This window comes from Neoarius graeffei, chromosome 9 (assembly GCF_027579695.1).
Source record: "Neoarius graeffei isolate fNeoGra1 chromosome 9, fNeoGra1.pri, whole genome shotgun sequence".
Taxonomy (NCBI): domain Eukaryota; kingdom Metazoa; phylum Chordata; class Actinopteri; order Siluriformes; family Ariidae; genus Neoarius; species Neoarius graeffei.
The window spans coordinates 60,866,127-60,886,023 of record NC_083577.1 but is presented as its reverse complement, the minus strand read 5'-3'; the positions used below and the strand labels follow the sequence as shown (position 1 = coordinate 60,886,023).

At 39.6% G+C, this 19,897-nt stretch overlaps 1 protein-coding gene across 2 annotated transcripts in view; it reads left to right on the top strand.

Annotated features, from left to right (window-relative positions):
• Positions 1-19,897, top strand: part of dync1i2a (dynein, cytoplasmic 1, intermediate chain 2a) — a 63,556-nt gene that overhangs the window by 31,955 nt on the left and 11,704 nt on the right. For both annotated transcript variants that reach the window (XM_060930006.1, XM_060930005.1), the window contains exons 6-10: positions 8,855-8,941; positions 10,670-10,832; positions 10,984-11,083; positions 14,286-14,411; positions 19,525-19,671. In XM_060930006.1, coding sequence (XP_060785989.1) covers positions 8,855-8,941; positions 10,670-10,832; positions 10,984-11,083; positions 14,286-14,411; positions 19,525-19,671 — 623 coding nt within the window. The remainder of the gene's footprint in view (positions 1-8,854; positions 8,942-10,669; positions 10,833-10,983; positions 11,084-14,285; positions 14,412-19,524; positions 19,672-19,897) is intronic.

Here is a 19,897-nt window from a genome sequence, read left to right as displayed (position 1 = left end):
TGGTCGTGTGTGTGTATATGGTCCATCTCAGAAACTGGTCTCTCATTTGGGACATTTATGGTCAAAAAATAAATTTTCTAATTTTACTCTTTTTTTTTTTTTTGCATTTACCTAACACTCAATGTTTTTGTCGTGTTTAATAAGAATAAAGATAGTATCTTGCTTTATCTGGCCTCCACTGTGGAAAATTTTTTTTGATTACAATTCAAATGTTTTTGTAAAATTGATTTACATATAAAATAACTACATTATGAAGAATTAAAGCCCTCCTTCACAGAGGAGTGAAAATATTGAATAAATTTCCTCTTTTTGATTGCTTGGGTTAAAAATGCCAAGTAATGATGACTGAATTGATTATTCACTTAAATATGAATAATATGATACAGTTTGGGTATTTGATATGGCGAAATAGGACACAATGGAAAAATCAAGAACACACCGGAAAGATGAGAATAACGGCGGTGGTAAAAGAACAGCGACTGTACCGGCTGAAGGTCGCACGGGTCTCTGCTGCGACGTGCGAGCAACGGGACATCACTACCGCACTGCACAGAGCGCGGGGCGGGGGTGGGGCAAAATGACTGGCCGTAGATTCTATCAAAAGTTCGATCTAAATTGACCATGGTTGCAAAATATCGGCCAAAAATACGCAAACACTACGAAATATGAAGGTAAGATGAAAAAGAAACATTCTATTGCCTTATACTGCAAGACTAAAACAAAATAAAACTGTCAAAACTCACCTTTTCAGTGATAATGTCCGAACAGATCACCCGCGTAACAGAGAGACCGCAAATGGAAGCGCGATCAACTTCTAACTGTTGGAGTGGAAAATTCCATTCTACACATGCAAACTGTTAATGTGTGTCCTTCCCCGCACACAAATAACACGCTACGGTAAAAAATAGACCACAACTCATTTTATAGCTCAGAAATTCATACAAGACCAGCTACCATCGTAACATATTTTGTAAGAAACATATTCTATACCTAACTTTCAGCTTTCGTTTTAAAAAAACAAAATCGCAGATTTATAACTAAATTTTTATATGGCGTAGTAATTTTAAGTCACTACTTTTGGTGAGGTAGTGACCTTGACCCTGAGGCTTTCCGTTTAGTTCAAAACACACGATCGTATTGGTTTTGGGTTTGCGGAAAATGGAGTTACAACGGTGATCAAATATTTTGCATGATGTTTTATTACGGTTATGATTATTCTGTGAGCGCGCCAATCCTTAGGTGTATAAAGTTACAACTTAAAATACAATTAGTGATAACTGTAGACTTTTCAGTGGACTACAACCTTTTTAAGGGAATGTGATGTAGTCAACCATTTATCATGTCCCAGATCAAGCCGCCATTTTTCCACAAATTTGCAGAATTTTTGCCAAATTCTGAATATTCACATCAAAGATTGTTTTATCTGTATTATTTCTTTCATCATTTTATTTCAAATTAAAATGATCACCATTCAAAACCGTATAGTTTATATTTAGTGGGGTACCCCCACAGTACCCAGTTTCTGAGACAGACCCATATATGCGAAATACGGCAGTCATATTTTTCATATGAGCTACATCTGGGACATGGAGAACCATAACCGTGACATAAATCTCTGTCACTCATGAGGAAATCGATGAATTGTTTTGATAAATCTGGGTCCTTTTTGTTTATGAATGTGTCTATAATAAAAATAAAATCACACATTGGCTTGAATATATGAAGTTATCTTCTCGTGTTGGAAAAACTCACATTTTTCATATGAAATACATTGCGGCTCTGAGTGACATCTTTAACAGTTATTCCACAAAATCGAGTCGTACATGAGCCATGTATGACAAGATTGAGTGAAATAACTGTTTTATTCTATCCACAGTCACTGGATTTTGAGAAACAGAGCATTTTTATTTTTTGCAAATTCGATAAATTAAAACTACTTTGAGCTTGTGAACCAGTCTTAAAAAAAAAAATTCAACAAATTTTAATGCTTCAAGATGAAGAATATAACGAAACCAGTGAAATGACAGTAGCAATTTGTAAAAAATGCTCTAATAATAATTCTCGAAAAATGCGTTCTTACCGTCAATTTATTTATTTATTTTTTATATTCCCTTTTTTTTTAATTGGGGGGAGTGGTTGTTCTCAAGTAGAATTATTTCATCCTTGGTTGGTTCAGCAACACACTCCACCATTTTGTTTTTCTCTACTCACAGTATATAAGCTGATAGCCTAGTAGTAGAGTAGCTAATCAGAGCATGTGATTGCTCATATCCAGTGAATGTGGATAGAATAATTTCTGATATTTCACGCTGATGATGTCACTCTGAGTGTTTTCCCGCTGACTGGACATGCATTATCAACATAGCGAACTGGTTTAAAATTATAATTCTTTTGATTAACTTGCGTGTTTTTTTTTTTGTCCCCCTATAATATAAAGAACATTTACATGGTGGTGTGAAGATATGAAGTTTATCTTCTTGTGTTGAAAAGTATTTCCATTCGTTCACTTTGCTCACTCGTGAATATTTTCACCACTTGAAGATAAACTTCATATCTTCGCGCAACTGTTTTTTTACACACATGCGCACACCTACACACACAGTGCCAGCCAAAAGTTTGAACACAAGTACTCATTCATAGGTTTTTCTATATTTTAACTATTTTCTACATCGAAACCTATGAAATAACGTGTGGAATTATGTGGTAAACAAAATTTGTTTAAATTTTTTTTCATATATCGTAGATTCTTCAAATAGGCTGTGTTAACTTGACACTTTGTACACTAATGGCATTATCTGAACCTTCTTCATGAGGTAGTCACCTGGAATGCTTTTCAATTAACAGCTGTGCCTCGTCCGAAGTTAATTAGTGGAATTTCTTGCCTTCTTAACGTGTTTGAGATCAAACAGGATGTAAAAATACAATAAATATCCCTATTCCACAACTGTAGTAATCCATATTATGTCAAGAACTGCTCAACTGAGTAAAGGGAAATGACATCCATCATTACTTTAAAGTGCCATTCCACCATTGGATGTATTTTTTTGGCATAAAATACAATATATTTTATGACAACATGACTAGACAGAGAAATCTTTTAGCTTCAAAATGATTTATCAAACATAATTTTTTGACAACGACAAGTATATTAATTTTGCGACCAAAGTCACCTACCCTTTTAATTTCCGCGCGGTAGTGAAACGTGATGTCATCGGCAGGTTCCCCTTCTTGTGTACCACGTCACGTGTGACATGGCACAGATTATCAGCAATGGCGGATAGAACGCGATTGTCAGCTTCGGAAAAGAAGTGAAGGAAAATAGCAAGTGATGCCCAAAGGAGACGGTCGATGGTGAATATCGGCACAGCAATCGACAAGTGGAAATCGCGTTCTATCCGCCATTGCTGATAATCTGTGCCACGTCACACGTGACGTGGTACACAAGAAGGGGAACCTGCCGATGACATCACGTTTCACTACCACGCGGAAATTAAAAGGGTAGGTGACTTTGGTCGCAAAATTAATATACTTGTCGTTGTCAAAAAATTATGTTTGATAAATCATTTTGAAGCTAAAAGATTTCTCTGTCTAGTCATGTTGTCATAAAATATATTGTATTTTATGCCAAAGAATACATCCAATGGTGGAATGGCACTTTAAGACATGAAGTGTCTTTTTTAATTAATAAAAATAAAGAAAAACATGCATTCGCGTGCGTGCATGCGCGCACAGACGTCATGGCAGTATTGGGCTTGAAGGGATTTCTGTTTTATCTAGGGCTGAATGATTGTACTGCATGCATCTTTAATGGAAAAAAAACCCCAAGAATTTATTACACAAGTTTTTTTGATTATAGTGGGATGATAAATTGCTCAGGGTTCATGTGGAATGGGTTTTACTATTGAACAGCAGCACAAAGAAGTGGGCTGTGAGCACTTCTAGACCATTGCAAATCATGAAAGCACAGCTCCTCGAAAATAGCGTCTACTAAAATATTCTCTAGTAAATGTACTTAACCTGGGATGTAAAAGTCAAAATGTACAATTCACAACACTTTTGCAAGAATGTTCAGTATAAAAGTAAAAATACAGTACACATCTTTGTATTAAAGCTGTGTTGTGTGCATTTTTTTTTTCTGTCCCAGAAAAAGAACAGTTCAGAGAAATCGTTTGAAAGTCCAATATTGCCATGACCTTCATGTCCATGATGTTTGTGTCTGTAAACTTCTGACTGCAAATGTATATGTAATTAGCTGTATAAAGTTGTAGGTATATGTATAAACAGCCGTATGTTTTGTGTACTGTGTCTTTTTATTTTTATACTGGAAAGTGTTACGAATTTGTATTTTTGACTTTTACATCCCACTTTAAGTCAGAGAATATTTTAGTGGAGGCTGTTTTCAAGGAGCTGTGTTTTTCATGGCTCACAGTGGGTCCAGAAGTGCTCACAGCCCACTTCTTTGTGCTGCTGTTCAATAGTAAAAACCCATTCCACATGAACCCTGAGCAATTTATCATCCCACTATAATCAGAATGCTGAAAGTCTGAGTCAGGAAGCCAAGTGCAGGGAGCTGAGGTTTGTTTGCTCGGTCGATTTTGAGATATAAAAATGTGGAAGTCAGGTTTATAGGGTCCTCTCCGTGTCTGTTTCTCTCTCAGTCCCCATGCACCTGCACTGCAGATCAAAGAGCATCAGTCTTGTACTCGAACAACCTCTGGACCCATGGCGTGTTTGCATTAATATATTGTCCATTCACAAAAGCTGGTGATTACTCCCCTGTCCCGCTGCCTCCCCCCTCAGCTCCTCCCAAAAGCTTTTATTCCTTAAATGATACAAAAGCGATAATTGGGTTGCTTTGAGATGAGGTGTCGATGGGGAAGGGGATATGCCATCAGGGTGAATTCTGTTAAACGGTCCTGTTTCCCCCGCCTTCCTATCCCCAATCTCTCATTTTCTTTGTACCGCTACTCTCCCTCTTACCCATGTGGGGTCACCAGGATCACTAGCTTTTCTCCAAATGGCCATTTTGCCTGGCAGGTGCATTATACTTTTTATTTCCAGATTGTCTTAACGTTGCTAATGCCTGGCAGGTTGATTGCTTGGGCCTGGCTGGCAGAGAAAGGGCTGCGGCATGCGTTTGGGCCCTGGACTGAAAGACACTGATTACTGTTTTCGTCTGAGCCTGATTGAGGCCCTTGAAAGGAAAGATTTTACCCTTCCGTGCTCTATCCTTGCCTGACTAAGGGCCCAATGCATTGAGATGGCCTGTGTCATCAGCGTGACTCTGTAAACTCATCAGAACAATCCCCGTCCTCCCCTCCCCTTTTTCTTCGTTCCTGGTCTCCCACCCTCTGCTTTACTCCTCTCACTCAGAGCCCTGTTTGAAAGAGAGGGATGAAGACACCCCTAATGGAAGACCTGACAGATGACATTATGAATTTGAATTTCTCAGAAAAGGGCAATCTTACTCTTGCTGCAGTTTCTTTATAATAACTCTCACAAAATGTGACTAATTTCTGCAAAATGGTATGTCTGTAATTCATCTTCCCTACGAGTTTTGCTGTCTTCGGCATACGTTAACATTCCCCCCCTGAGTTTACAATAGGCAATGGATTTGTTTCAGATTATTAAAATGTGTGTATATGTATATTTGTGTGTTTGAGAAAAGCTTGACCTTTTGTTTGAGCAGTGTGTGGCTTGCCAGCTGGTCAGGGCCGCAAGCTGTATTTTGTTGCACATCCTCGCTGTTTGAATAGGAGTTGTCAGACCCCCTGTCGTGTCGGTAATTGCACAGGCTTGTGGTTCCGGAGAGTCTTGAGAAGGGGCAGTCAGGCAGAAAAAAACTCAGTGCCATCTCTATGCCACCTCTCTCACACACAATCCCAGCAGAGCCATCTGCCTCACGCACTCCACCCGTCAGCTGGCGTGGCCAATGGGAGAGGTTTCGGGCACCTGCTGCCCGCCCTCCTCCGCTGTGTGTGTGGGATGTGTGTACACATGTTACTGTGTCTGTCCATGTATTCGGAAGGCAGAGTGGATAACGGTGCTAACAAGTGTACTCCCTGTACAATGGTGTATCTCGTTAACTAAGGGTCTGTGGGGGAAGAAGGACCCTGACTGTGTTCTAACATGGTCTTTTTACTTATGAAAAGAGAAGCAACTATAGGAGAGGTAACATTGTGACGGAAGGGTGGTTAACTGAGGCATTTGTCTAGGCTTTGTCCCATTTCTGATAGTGTTTTCACAGTACCGACTTGGAAACAGTGTCAGAAAGGCGCTTTGGTGTTATGGTGTATTCAAATAGGGGCATGTGTTTTCATATGAATGGCCTACTCGTATGAGTTTTCTGATCGCTCAAAGTTGTGGCCAGTGTTGATGTTTCTCAGTATGTTAGACACAAGTTTATGGTTGATAAGTGTCATTTAACCAACAGATTTGAAGAAAATGTGGATATTTGTGACTTTTTTTTTTTTTCCTTCTCATTTTCAGTTTTTCTGCTCTTGCGCTTATAAATTTAAAATTACTAATGGTTTTCATAGCTCAGTAATTATATCAACAAACATTTACATTTATGGCATTTGGCAGATACCTTTATCCAGAGTGACTCAGAAGTTCTTTGAGGATTTGAAATACATTCTGATACTGGTTCAGTAGGTAATGGACTAAGAATACCATCAGTCTGAAAACTGTTGAGGAGGCAATATAGTAAGAAATTATATAAATTCTTATAAATTATATAACACAAATTATAAATTTGAGGCTTTGAAATACATCCTGATACTCGTTCAGTAGGTAATGGACTAAGAATACCATCAGTCTGAAAACTGTTGAGGTCATATAGTAAGAAAAGCACAAAGACAACACCATCACCCCCCCCCCCCCCCCCCCCCCAAAAAAAAAAAAAAAAAATCATATTGCCCAGTTTACTAACAGCAGTGTTCATATGACTATTATTGTGTGTTTGTCGTAAAAATAATCTCAATCCTCTGGGGTCTGAGGGTATTTTCTGGCACTAATGATTTTGGCATGCTCTGATTTTTTTTTTTTTTTTTTTTGTCAGTTTCAACAAATTTAAGCAGTATTTTCAAAATCATGTATGACTTTTTTTTTTTGTATTCAGCGCAAGTTCAGCTACAATAATATCTATGTAGTATGTATGTCATGATTGTACTTTTTTTTTTAAAGATTTTTTTGGGCTTTTTTTCACCTTTATTATTGGATAGGACAGTGTAGAGACAGGAAATGAGCAGGAGAGAGAGACGGGGAGGGATCGGGAAATGACCTCGGGCCGGAATCGAACCCGGGTCCCCGGATTTATGGTATGGCGCCTTATCCACCTGAGCCACGACGCCCCCATGATTGTACTTTAAAAAAAAAAAAAAAACAGATAAATGTAGATATTGTAAAAAGCAGTTTTAAAACCGTGTTGGAATGTGTGGAAAAAAACATTACCTTACCCATTGTGTTGAACCGTTTTGATCACTTGAGGTGATTCTGTTCAGTCTTAGGAATGTATCAAGCACAAAAACTTAAATCTGCTCCATTGATTAACTGGCCATCAAATAAATTATTTCCTATTGTTTTGGGATAAATGGTTGGCAGTGGGAGGGGTATTCAGTGAGAAGGGTAAAAATTTCCATTCCATTCAGTGAGAAGAGTGAATACTCCTCCCACTGCCAACTCTCAATCCCACCAGCTCAAGTCACAGTGGGTAAGGCAATGTGGTCCCCCCCCACACACACATTCCAACACAATTTAAAACTGCTTTTCACAACAGCTTCATTTATCTCGTATTTGACTTTATTTTGGTATTTGAGACTATTCAGTGTGTCTTGAAATTAACTGTTGTACTATTTTACTTAGTTCAGAGCCACAACCAACTCTGTTACACAATTACTCTGTAATTTTGCTCGAACTCCAAATTTTACTCTCTAAACTCAAAATGGAGCAAAATACTTTTAACTCTGGAAAAATTGCTGACATTATTCCTGTGTATGCACTACAGTACATGGATATCAACCGATCTGTTCATAATAAATAGAAGAAATATTTACACTTACTCGAGTTGATCTTCGGCTGGATCGAGTAGAAGTGTTAAAAAAAAAAAAGGCACTTCTCATCATCAGTGTCACAGTTCTCAAGATTGAATTGAATCGCTGTCCTGAATCTTGAATTGAATCGCTGTCCTGAATCTTGAATTGATTCGCTGTCCTGAAATTGAATCGCCATCCTGAATCATCTGAAGCGCATAAAATCCACGTGCCATCTCGCAAAAAGTTTTATCTCCAAATAGCCCATTTTATCTCCAAACAGATTTTATCCTGTTTACGGTGGACGTTCCCACTGCGAAAGTGAGACCAACTGAAAGAGTGAAAGTGATTGTCCTGCCGTTACCATGTGAATAGTCTTTTATGAAATGCGTAAGTGCGCACTCAGTGCTCCAACTCCGGTGTGACTGAGTAAGATGACAAGTTTTATGTTTCATCTAATTTAGGTAATTTAAAAAATATTTGGCAGTGGCACATAGGAAAGTGTAAAGTTTGTCAAAATGTTTATCATGCTTGTATGAAAAAAAAAACTCGCGAAGATATTTATCAAAATACATGACCTACTCCTTCTAAACCTGTCGAGCTTCGCCAGCAAAGCTCTCGACCCCAAAGGGTTAATTGAATGTTTGGAACATGTTAGTTGATTTTTTTTTTTTATTTTTAATGTGTTTTGGAAATCCTTATTTTAAAGCTATATGTACTGTCTATCGAGTTCGTTTCAGGACTCTGATTTATGGTAATTTTATGGTCATTCTCTTAAGTGTTTTATGATTTAATGCCTCATAATGATGCTATTTCTTCAACAGAGGAAGAAGAGGAGGAAGAGCTGGCTCCTGCAGAAACAGTGACAGAGGTGGAGAAAGAGACAGTAGTGCAGGAACAAGAAGAAGAAGGTAGGTCTGAAAGGATATGAACACACATTATTATTTTACATTTATGTACTGATTTTTATCTCCGTTCTTGTTCAGGGCAATTCATTTTTTAACAAAAGATCACATTAAATTTAGATCCCTAATGGTGGCAAGGACAAACTCCTCAAAACTGCCAGTCAATGTAGTGTGGATAAAATAGGGGGCAGTATGACCAAACTTTCTGATTCTAGTAAGGATTTTGCTAAGGTTGTTATATTCTGCAGTAACTGGAGGTTATCCTTGTGCCGTATGTCTCTGTGAGCTTCAAATGAGTGATCAGAGTCTAATCACATTAAGATCTTACTGCTACATACAGTATGTAACTGAAAGCAAAACTGAATAATAAGAGACTAAATTAAATGATATATTTTTAAATAGAGCATAATTAGGTCAGTCTTTCTTTTGTTCGTGTACTTTGAAATTTTCTACTTGTTAAAATTAATCATTTATTCAGCATCCAGTGACACGTCCTTTACGTATTCCTCAAATTTTGTTAATCTGGTGTTTGCCATCTGGCTTTACTGAAGTACACTATATGGCTAAAAATATTTGGTTACCTGAACACCACTATATTATGAGCCTTCCCCAAACTGTAGCCACAGATTGTCTAGAATTTCTGTCTTTATATGCTGTAGCATTACAGTTTTCCTTCAGTGGAATGAATGGGCTGAGTCCAGACCCAAGAGCCCAAAACATGTGTTCCATCATGACTATTCGCCTGTATATAAAGTGAGGTCCATAAATGCATGGTTTGCTAAGGTGGGAATGGACAAAATCCAATGGCCTGACCTCAACCCCACTGAACATCTTTGGGTTGAATTGGAGCGCCAACCCTCCTCACCCGTGTCTGACCTCACTAAACCCCACAGCCATGCACCCAAATCTAGTGGAAAGCTTTCCCAGAAGAGTGGAGGCTGTTGTATTATCAAATGCAGGGTTAACTCTGGATTGGGATGTTTGTCATGCATATATGGGTATGATGGTCATGTTTCCCCATATTTTGGCCATATAGTGTGCGTCATGAGCAGAACGGTTACTTTTTTGTCATCAGCAGGGCAAATGACTTCTGTATACATATTGAAATTTCCATTAACATTTACAAACTGATGACACCTGAGCCAGGAAATAACTGTTTGTTTAACTCCAGCAAAAAATTCTAGTCGAGTAGAATATTATGATCTGTGCTATCAAAAGCGCCACTGAAATGAAGCAATACATGCAATCATGCACAACCTTGATCAGAGACCAGTAGCAGGTTATTTACTACTTTAACCAGTGCTGTTTGAGTACTTGGATGGCCAAAACCATGACTGAAAGATATAATGGATGTGATTCCTACACATATATAACCTTAGAGTTATAACATTTTCTAGGACCTTAGAGATAAAGTGCAGGCTTGATATTGTTCTATAGTTTAACAACTGACAAGAGTCAATGTGGTTGTATTGGTTTCTACGTAACCAGGTGTCCACCCATCTGACTTTTAAATAAATTCTCTGAATTTTTTTGTCTTGTTTTTGTTATATGGAAAAAAAACCAAGCAATTGCTATTACATACTATTAGTATTTGTGCTTTGGCGGTGGTGTATTCCTAGTTTGTGTTAGCTGTATTAAAGTTTTCAACTGGATGCATGGTATGTATTAACTATTTTGGCATCTTAGTCAGTAAAGGAGGAAGTGCTTTATCTGTTTTAACCCCTCTATATCTAGTGCCCCCTCATGAGCTGACTGAGGAGGAGAAGCTGCAGATTCTACACTCTGAGGAATTTATGGACTTCTTTGACCATAGCACACGCATCATTGAGAGAGCTTTGTCTGAACATGTGGATGTTTTCTTTGACTACAGTGGCCGTGACCTTGAGGACAAGGAAGGGTAACAAATTAAGATTGTGTACATTTTACAGCAGCTTTATCTTTTCACATGGGAGATGGTTTTAATGATAAAACATGTATGCATGCATGCTACATACTGCACGAGTCAAAGCTTTTCCTTACTTTCATCCATCATGGTGTATGTGTTTCAGTGAGATGCAGGCTGGAGCAAAGCTGTCTCTGAACAGACAGTTCATGGATGAACGCTGGTCCAAACACAGGGTGGTCACCTGCTTGGACTGGTCCCCACAGGTAATTAAAGAACATGTTTTCAGAACCATATGGCCTGAATTTACTGATGACAAGCAAAATCCTACCAAAGCTGTTCAGTTTGGTCCACTTCATACAAAGGTACATGTAATTCTGTTGTCCTGCCAAGTGCTTACTGAAACATGTGATGTTACATAATATGTTGCACATATTGATTATTGGTAAATTATAATTTAATCCAAAATTGTTTGAGTGGAGCAAGTGTCACGTGATGTTTCTTCATTCTTAAAAAGGGTCTTATTTTTCCCCTCTTAAAGGAAAAGGCAACTTTTGTACAAAACCAGGTGTGTAATAGGAGAAAAACATATACGTAATCAATTCCGTTAATTATTTCCATTATATATCGAACATGAAAAAATATTTTTAACTTTGAAATCATGAATTGACACAGAGGAGTCGAAGTTGGAGGAGTCAGCCATTTTGAGATTGTGGGCAACTATAAACCAATCAGAATCTTTCGTTAATGCGCCTCCCTCTGATCTGTGACGTCACTGGGCCCATGAAAACAGTGTTTACAAGCAGATCACTGTGATTAGGAGTCCCGGCGGGTGGCTTGTATTCGATTCGTTTATATCCCGACCTTGTCAGCTGTCAGATTTATGTTCATGGACCCGGTAAGCTGGTAAATAATTTTTTTTTTTTCTTTACCAAATTCTAACAGAAAACGAGAGCGCCCGAAAGGGAAAACCGAGCCGAGCCGCTTCACGCATGCGCAGTAGGCTTGGTAGGACAAATCCAAATAGGAGTCATTCAGGATTCAGCCATGTTTTTGCTCCGTGTTTTTACTCAACCAAAGTTATACAGTATTATGAGCTTTAAGTTGCATAAATAAAACCATGTGGTGAAACTTTGAAGAAGCGATTGTACTGGTTTTTTACCTTATTACCATGAAGCACTGAAGAGTTCTTTTCAGTGGTGGGCCGCATGACGTCACGCAGTAGATCAATATGGCGGAACGCATCTTCGCTGAGCTCAGCGCAAGCCCATATTATTAAAAGATACTGTTATGCGGTCTGTTCTTTCTCTGTAAATTCCATGATCGATTACTTTATATATTTATCTATCTATTTGTGGTGATTTAGTACAAAAGTTGCCTTTTCCTTTAACAAATCTCCAGGCAGTGCCTTTGATATCAAGATACAAGCAGTGAAGGAGAACCTTTTCTGGCTATTCTTGCATATTTGAATTTGGTCCTATACAAAAACAGCAGGGCATAGACATGTGTAACAGGGTCAGCTCGTTTTATCTTATTGTTTTAAAAAAATTCTGCTACAGTTATTACATTTATGACCCGTTCTGTTCTTTTGACTTGAATGTTGCAATGGCCCATTTGATTTTAGATCCCGAACCCCCCCCCCCACACACACACACACACACACACACACATAGATCACGTAGTTCTTTGCTTTTATACAGCGTCAGTATTATAGTGACATTTAAATTGTTATTATAGAAAAACTCTCAAACATGGTGAATTGTTTCTCTCTTGCACGCTCTCTTTCTCTGAAACAGCTTCTCAGTTAATTGTCTAATCACTTTTGAGCCTGTGAAAATGGTGGGACTGGGTTTGTTGTGTTTTTTTTTTTTTTTTAAATCCCCCCCCCGGCTGTAAGGCTTGAAGGAAGATTATGTCGTGGCAATGTCCGTCCGTCCCGGGAAGGGTATTCACCTTCTGAAATCAAGTCCTCTCACAATTTTGGGAGGAATTTCATGAAACTTGACAGGATTCTTTGTTATATGTCGGTAATGGACGTATTGCAATTTCGTTCAATTCAGTCACATTTTACCAGAGTTATGGCCCTTGATTACCAAACTTGTACTTTGACAATTTCATGAGGGTGTAATAAAAATAAATAGCATAGATATAGTTACCAGCGGGGGATACTTAGCTCTCAGAACACTCTTGTTTTTTTTGTTTTGTTTTTTTTAAAGGCTGTAATTCCTAGCCTAGTAAACTAGACCCACCCGCCTAGCGGCCAAAAAAATTTTTGCCTACGAGTGCCTAAATATTCACATTTAGTCTGGCTTGCCAGGCTATGTAATTCCTAAATGGTTAATTTGATATGTTTTTGTTAAATGCCTTGAATTAAAGTTAAAATTCTAAACTCCAATCACATATCGATTGCTACATTTCAAATCCATTGTGGTGGTGCACGAAGGCATGATTATGAAAATTGCATTGCTGTCCAAATACTTATGGACCTGACTGTGTGAACATGGTCAAATCTCGTCTTCTATTTGTACAAAAGTAATGCAGGTATCATACCACAATGTATGAAGTATAACGTGTGGGTTTTGGATCACAGTGACTCAGGATTAGTAGGTCATGTTTGGGTTTTGTTTTCTATCTTTTCAATCTCCAGGTTTGAACTTAAAGATAAATGTCATTTTATTTACTGATTATGTAATGAAAATTGTTTCTGGACTGTCCAAGCAAAAAGTTTGATCAGAAGCTTCGACACGCTGCATCTAGTTATGAGTAATCGCCTCAGTGTGTGCTGTCTTGCGTTCTCAATTTCACTTCCTCTAGTTAAATGTGTACAATCTAAACAGGCACGGATTATTGTTTTAGCTGTTGCGGTTTCTCCAGAGGCCTAAATCTGTGTTTTGGCAAATTGTGGTCGAGGTGGCATGATTAAATTTCTCCGTGTGCTGCTCTGCTGTAGGGTGTAAATGACTTCTGGCACTAGTTGTGTAACCAAAACACAACTTTCAAATATCTCCCCACTCAGATTTGTCTTGTCATTTTTTCTGTGCTAATGTATTCCGGACAAAACAGAATTTTTTTCATTTACATGAGTAGAGGCAATAGTTAACCATTTGTTTCATCTGTGGGGAAAATATGTAGTTCTGTAGGGGATTGCAAGTTTGACTGAGATTTGAATGTGAAGCAGGTCACAGCAGTAGCCAGAGGCAGTGCATCTCTGGAGCAGCATATTTAGTAGTCTGCAGTCTGCTGCTGGTGCATGTTAGCCTTTATTTACCGTCACTGCTGCTGAGGAAAAGTTTCCCTGTAATAAATCTTGCTGAAGCAGTGACGTGTTCTGGCTGGCATCCACACACACACCACAGCAGGAGGGAAGAGGAAAAGTGCCTGAGGGAGTGTGTGTGTGTGTGTGTGTGTGTGTGTGTGTGTGTGTGTGTGCGCACGCTACAAGTATAATGTTTTTTTCTGTGTGCGCAGTATCCTGAGCTGCTGGTTGCCTCCTATAACAACAACGAGGAGGCACCGCATGAGCCTGATGGAGTGGCACTGGTCTGGAACATGAAGTATAAGAAAACTACGCCCGAGTATGTCTTTCACTGCCAGGTAAGAGAGGAAGTACCACCCTCTCAAATCAGCAACCCCACAAATATCCACATACAAACAAGCCGACTGAAATAACATCTAACACACAGGCAGACACAAACACACCCTCTAAACTCCCCTCCCCTCCCCATCACACACACACACACACACACACACACACACACACACACACACACAGGTAGCCATTTCTCTGACCAACATGGTCTGCTGCCAATTTTCCTGGCATCCACGCTTCCTCTTCTCTCATCCCTCGGCACAGTTTTGTGATTTCATCATGCTGGTATTCTCTCACTCACTCTCTCTCTCTCTCACACACACACACACACACACACACACACACACACACACACACACACACACACACACACAGGGAATGTATCTCTTACCTTTAAAAAGCTTACAGGTTACAGAGAATGTGTTAATTTAGTGTTTTTCTACATATTGCAGACTTCTTGCAATACCAATATTCCAACAATAATTTATCAGAGATATTGTGCAGCACACACACACACACACACTCAGGTGTTGGCTTGAAAAAGACCAAGTGTATATTATACTGCTATTGCTCAGAGTTCTGTCTCAAAGTCTACTTATTTAATACAAGGTCATAATGCAGAAACCTAGACCAGAAAAATGTTTTGGGAACCTTGGTGAAACGGAATAATGAGAGAGATTAAGTTATATATTTTAAAGTGAACATAATTAAATCAGATTGTGTTTCTGTGCTCCAGTTTGAAATTGAGAGAGCTATAGAACTCTAGCTGAAATTTCCACTGGCTCTAGCGTGCATGGTTTACTTCGTGTGTGTGTGTGTGTACATGCCCTGAGGTAGTGTTCTGTGGACATGCTGAATAGAACCACATGTGCTGGCCTCCAGAGCGGATACATGGCTCTCACACACTACACACAGAAAACTCCATACATACAGAAGTGTGAACCCCCCCCCCCCCCCCCCCCCCCCCCCCCCCCCCGTGTGTGAGGGAGCGTGAGCGAGAGAAATTGACTGACTGAAACTGAAATTGACTGCAACTGACTACAAAACTGGATTTTTCACCGTTCTCTGAAAGCTGGAAAGGAACATTTCCCATCTCCAGTTCAGGAGAATTCTAAAGAAGATTTAAAGGCAGCATCTGATTAGATGGTGCTGGATTATATTGGATACAACAGGGGGTTAGATCTGAAAACCTGCAATGGTGCTGGTGGACCATTTCCAGTTTAAAGAGCAGCTCCATCTCATGTTCAGTCATGCATGCACTTACCTAGCCACTCATCCATTCACTCAGGAACATGTGTGTGCCTCAAATGCAAATGATGCTCTTCACATCGATGTGTAGTTCATCGCAGAATATCAGGCATTCAGTATTAGAAAAGATTCTGCCTGGTTGAGTTACAGCAGGAGAAATATGACCTCTTCACCTTTAGTGGAAATGCATCACTTTATATTAAGATTATGTAGTGCAAGTAGTTCTCAACACACCATGTCTTTCAGTATTAATACACCGGAAGTAACATTGACAAAGTAATCAACACTTGTTTTAATTGATATTAAATAATCAAGAAGAAGAAGAAACCTTTATTTGTCACATGCACACTTCAAGCACAGTGAAATTCATTCTCTGCAATTAACCCATCTGAAGCAGTGAACACCCAGAGGAGTGGGCAGCCACACTACAGTGCCCGGGGAGCAGTCAGGGGTTAGGTATCTCGCTCAAGGGCACTTCAGCTCAAGGCCGCCCCACGTTAACCTAACTACATGTCTTTGGACTGTGGGGGAAACCGGAGCACCCGGAGGAAACCCACGCAGACACGGGGAGAACATGCAAACTCCACACAGAAAGGCCCTCGCTGGCCGCTGGGCTCAAACCCAGAACCTTCTTGCTGTGAGGCGTCAGTGCTAACCACTACACCACCATGCTGCCCATACACCTACAGAGGTGCTTGAAAGTTTGTGAACCCTTTAGAATTTTCTATATTTCTGCATAAATATGACCTAAAACATCAGATTTTCACACAAATTGTAAAAGTAGATAAAGAGAACCCAGTTAAACAAATGAGACAAAATTATGATACTTGGTCATTTCTTTATTGAGGAAAATGATCCAATATTACCTATCTGTGAGTGGCAAAAGTATGTGAACCTTTGCTTTCAGTATCTGGTGTGACCCCCTTGTGCAGCAATAACTGCAACTAAACGTTTCCGGTAACTGTTGATCAGTCCTGCACACCGGCTTGGAGGAATTTTAGCCCATTCTGACGTACAGAACAGCTTCAACTCTGGGATGTTGGTGGGTTTCCTCACATGAACTGCTCGCTTCAGGTCCTTCCACAACATTTCGATTGGATTAAAGTCAGGACTTTGACTTGGCCATTCCAAAACATTTAACTTTATTCTTCTTTAGCCATTCTTTGGTAGAACGACTTGTGTGCTTAGGGTCGTTGTCTTGCTGAATGACTCACCTTCTCTTGAGATTCAGTTCATGGACAGATGTCCTGACATTTTCCTTTAGAATTCGCTGGTATAATTCAGAATTCATTGTTCCATTAATGATGGCAAGACGTCCTGGCCAAGATGCAGCAAAACAGGTCCAAACCATGATACTACCACCACCATGTTTCACAGACAGGATGAGGTTCTTATGCTGGAATGCAGTGTTTTCCTTTCTCCAAACATAACGCTTCTCATTGAAACCAAAAAGTTCTATTTTGGTCTCATCCGTCCACAAAACATTTTTCCAATAGCCTTCTGGCTTGTGCACATGATCTTTAGCAAACTGCAGACGAGCAGCAATGTTCTTTTTGGAGAGCAGTGGCTTTCTCCTTACAACCCTGCCATGCATGCCATTGTTGTTCAGTGTTCTCCTGATGGTGGACTCATGAACATTAACATTAATCAATGTGAGAGAGGCCTTCAGTTGCTTAGAAGTTACCCTGGGGTCCTTTGTGACCTCACCAGCTATTACACGCCTTGCTCTTGGGGTGATCTTTGTTGGTCGACCACTCCTGGGGAGGGTAACAATGGTCTTGAATTTCCTCCATTTGCACACAATCTGTCTGACTGTGGATTGGTGGAGTCCAAACTCTTTAGAGATGGTTTTGTAACCTTTTCCAGCCTGATGAGCATCAACAACACGTTTTCTGAGGTCCTCAGAAATCTCCTTTGTTCGTGCCATGATACACTTCCACAAACATGTGTTGTGAAGATCAGACTTTGATAGATCCCTGTTCTTTAAATAAAACAGGGTGCCCACTCACACCTGATTGTCATCCCATTGATTGAAAACACCTGACTCTAATTTCACCTTCAAATTAACTGCTAATCCTAGAGGTTCACATACTTTTGCCACTCACAGATATGTAACATTGGATCATTTTCCTCAATAAATAAATGACCAAGTATAATATTTTTGTCTCATTTGTTTAACTGGGTTCTCTCGATCTACTTTTAGGACTTGTGTGAAAATCTGATGATGTTTTAGGTCATATTTATGCAGAAATATAGAAAATTCTAAAGGGTTCACAAACTTTCAAGCACCACTGTACATGAGCCATTTATCCCATCAGTGAGTAAAAGGAGCGAAACGAACAACACCTTAATTAACCTGTTTTGTGTTTAACTGGCTAAATTCAAAAGTGAAGCTGAATTTCAAATCATTTTTTACACGGACCACGTTTCAGTAATTTATTAGCATTTGTAACATGCTGTAATATAAATATTGCTGTGTTATGTAACGTGAATAATTGAATAAATAGTTGTATTTAGACAAATGTTTAAACAAATATCAATTAATGCACATGTTAACCTCTTATATATTACACCACTGCTAAATTCTCAAATCTACTTGGTCAGAAGGTCTTGAATCACTTTCTATATCTGACAGTGGTTCTGGCTGTAATTCAGATGATAGGGTGACCTTTAATGCACTCGTTCTAATACATTGTCAAGGACTTCTATGGCAGAGACTCTGCCAAATCTGAGGTTCATAATAAATCAATTTTTAAAAAAAAGTTATTGAAAGATAAATATATATGGCTGGTGTATATGGTGACGCTTAGTGAAAGGAGACATTTCTTTCCCTAATGTAACTATCAGTAAGTTTTACATCACAGGGAAAGTGTTCAGAACAGGTAGTTTGTGCTTTCTGGGTTCTTGGTAACACGTCTTATTGACTTCAAGGAAGGAAAAGAGAGGCTGGTGAGGGAACGACTGATTCTAGCTGCTGTAGTGTAACTTTTCTTGTGGACATTCCATAATATTAAACAGATAAAAAGTAGGATGTTCATTAATAAATAAAATATTGTAATTGTTCCCAAATTTCTGTGCTGTAAAAGGAATAAAAGACTTTAGGATGCGCTTTTTATAGGAAACCAACCCTTCTTTGATGTTGGCAACAGTTTGTGGCAGGTCACGTCACTCTAGCCTTTTGTAGGTTCATCTCATCTCATTATCTCTAGCCGCTTTATCCTGTTCTACAGGGTCGCAGGCAAGCTGGAGCCTATCCCAGCTGACTACGGGCGAAAGGCGGGGTACACCCTGGACAAGTCGCCAGGTCATCACAGGGCTGACACATAGACACAGACAACCATTCACACTCACATTCACACCTACGCTCAATTTAGAGTCACCAGTTAACCTAACCTGCATGTCTTTGGACTGTGGGGGAAACCGGAGCACCCGGAGGAAACCCACGCGGACAACATGCAAACTCCGCAGAGAAAGGCCCTCGTTGGCCACGGGGCTCGAACCCGGACCTTCTTGCTGTGAGGCGACAGCGCTAACCACTATGCCCCCCTTTTGTAGGTTATCTTCCTTATTTATTTTTAAAAGCTCACTTTTTTACGAATGCTGAAGTCTATTGTTTGTTTGTTCGTGGTAACTAATACCATGAATGATCTTGGTTAAGGGAAACTTAATGTAAAGCATTACCCACTTAGTGGAAGACTAAATGTATTAGTAATCAAGTTTGAACTGAAGCATAGGATTGTGTTACGTCCGCATCGTTCAAATGCACTAAAACAGGGCTCTGACCTCATTCTGTCCATCTTGCTCTTTAAACACGAACTTTTTTCCATTTCCTCTCTCTCTCTCTCTCTCTCTCTCTCTCTCTCTCTCTAGTCTGCAGTGATGTCAGCTGCATTTGTCAAGTTCCACCCTAACCTGGTGGTAGGTGGTACATATTCAGGACAGATCGTGTTATGGGACAACAGGAGTAACAAGCGAACTCCAGTGCAGAGGACCCCTCTTTCAGCTGCTGCTCACACGGTAACACGACCCACGTCATGTAGAGCCCCATGAAGCAGGAGAGTGTATTCAAGTTGATTACAACAGTAGCTGAAACACACATCACTCATACAGAATGTAATTTAAGCCATATGTTCCATGTAATCAGTCATGAGGAGGGATGGGGTACGATACAGTGTCACTGAGCCATACAAAGCATTATGGTGATGATACACGGGGCAACTTTTTGGGCAATGTTGCCGAGCAG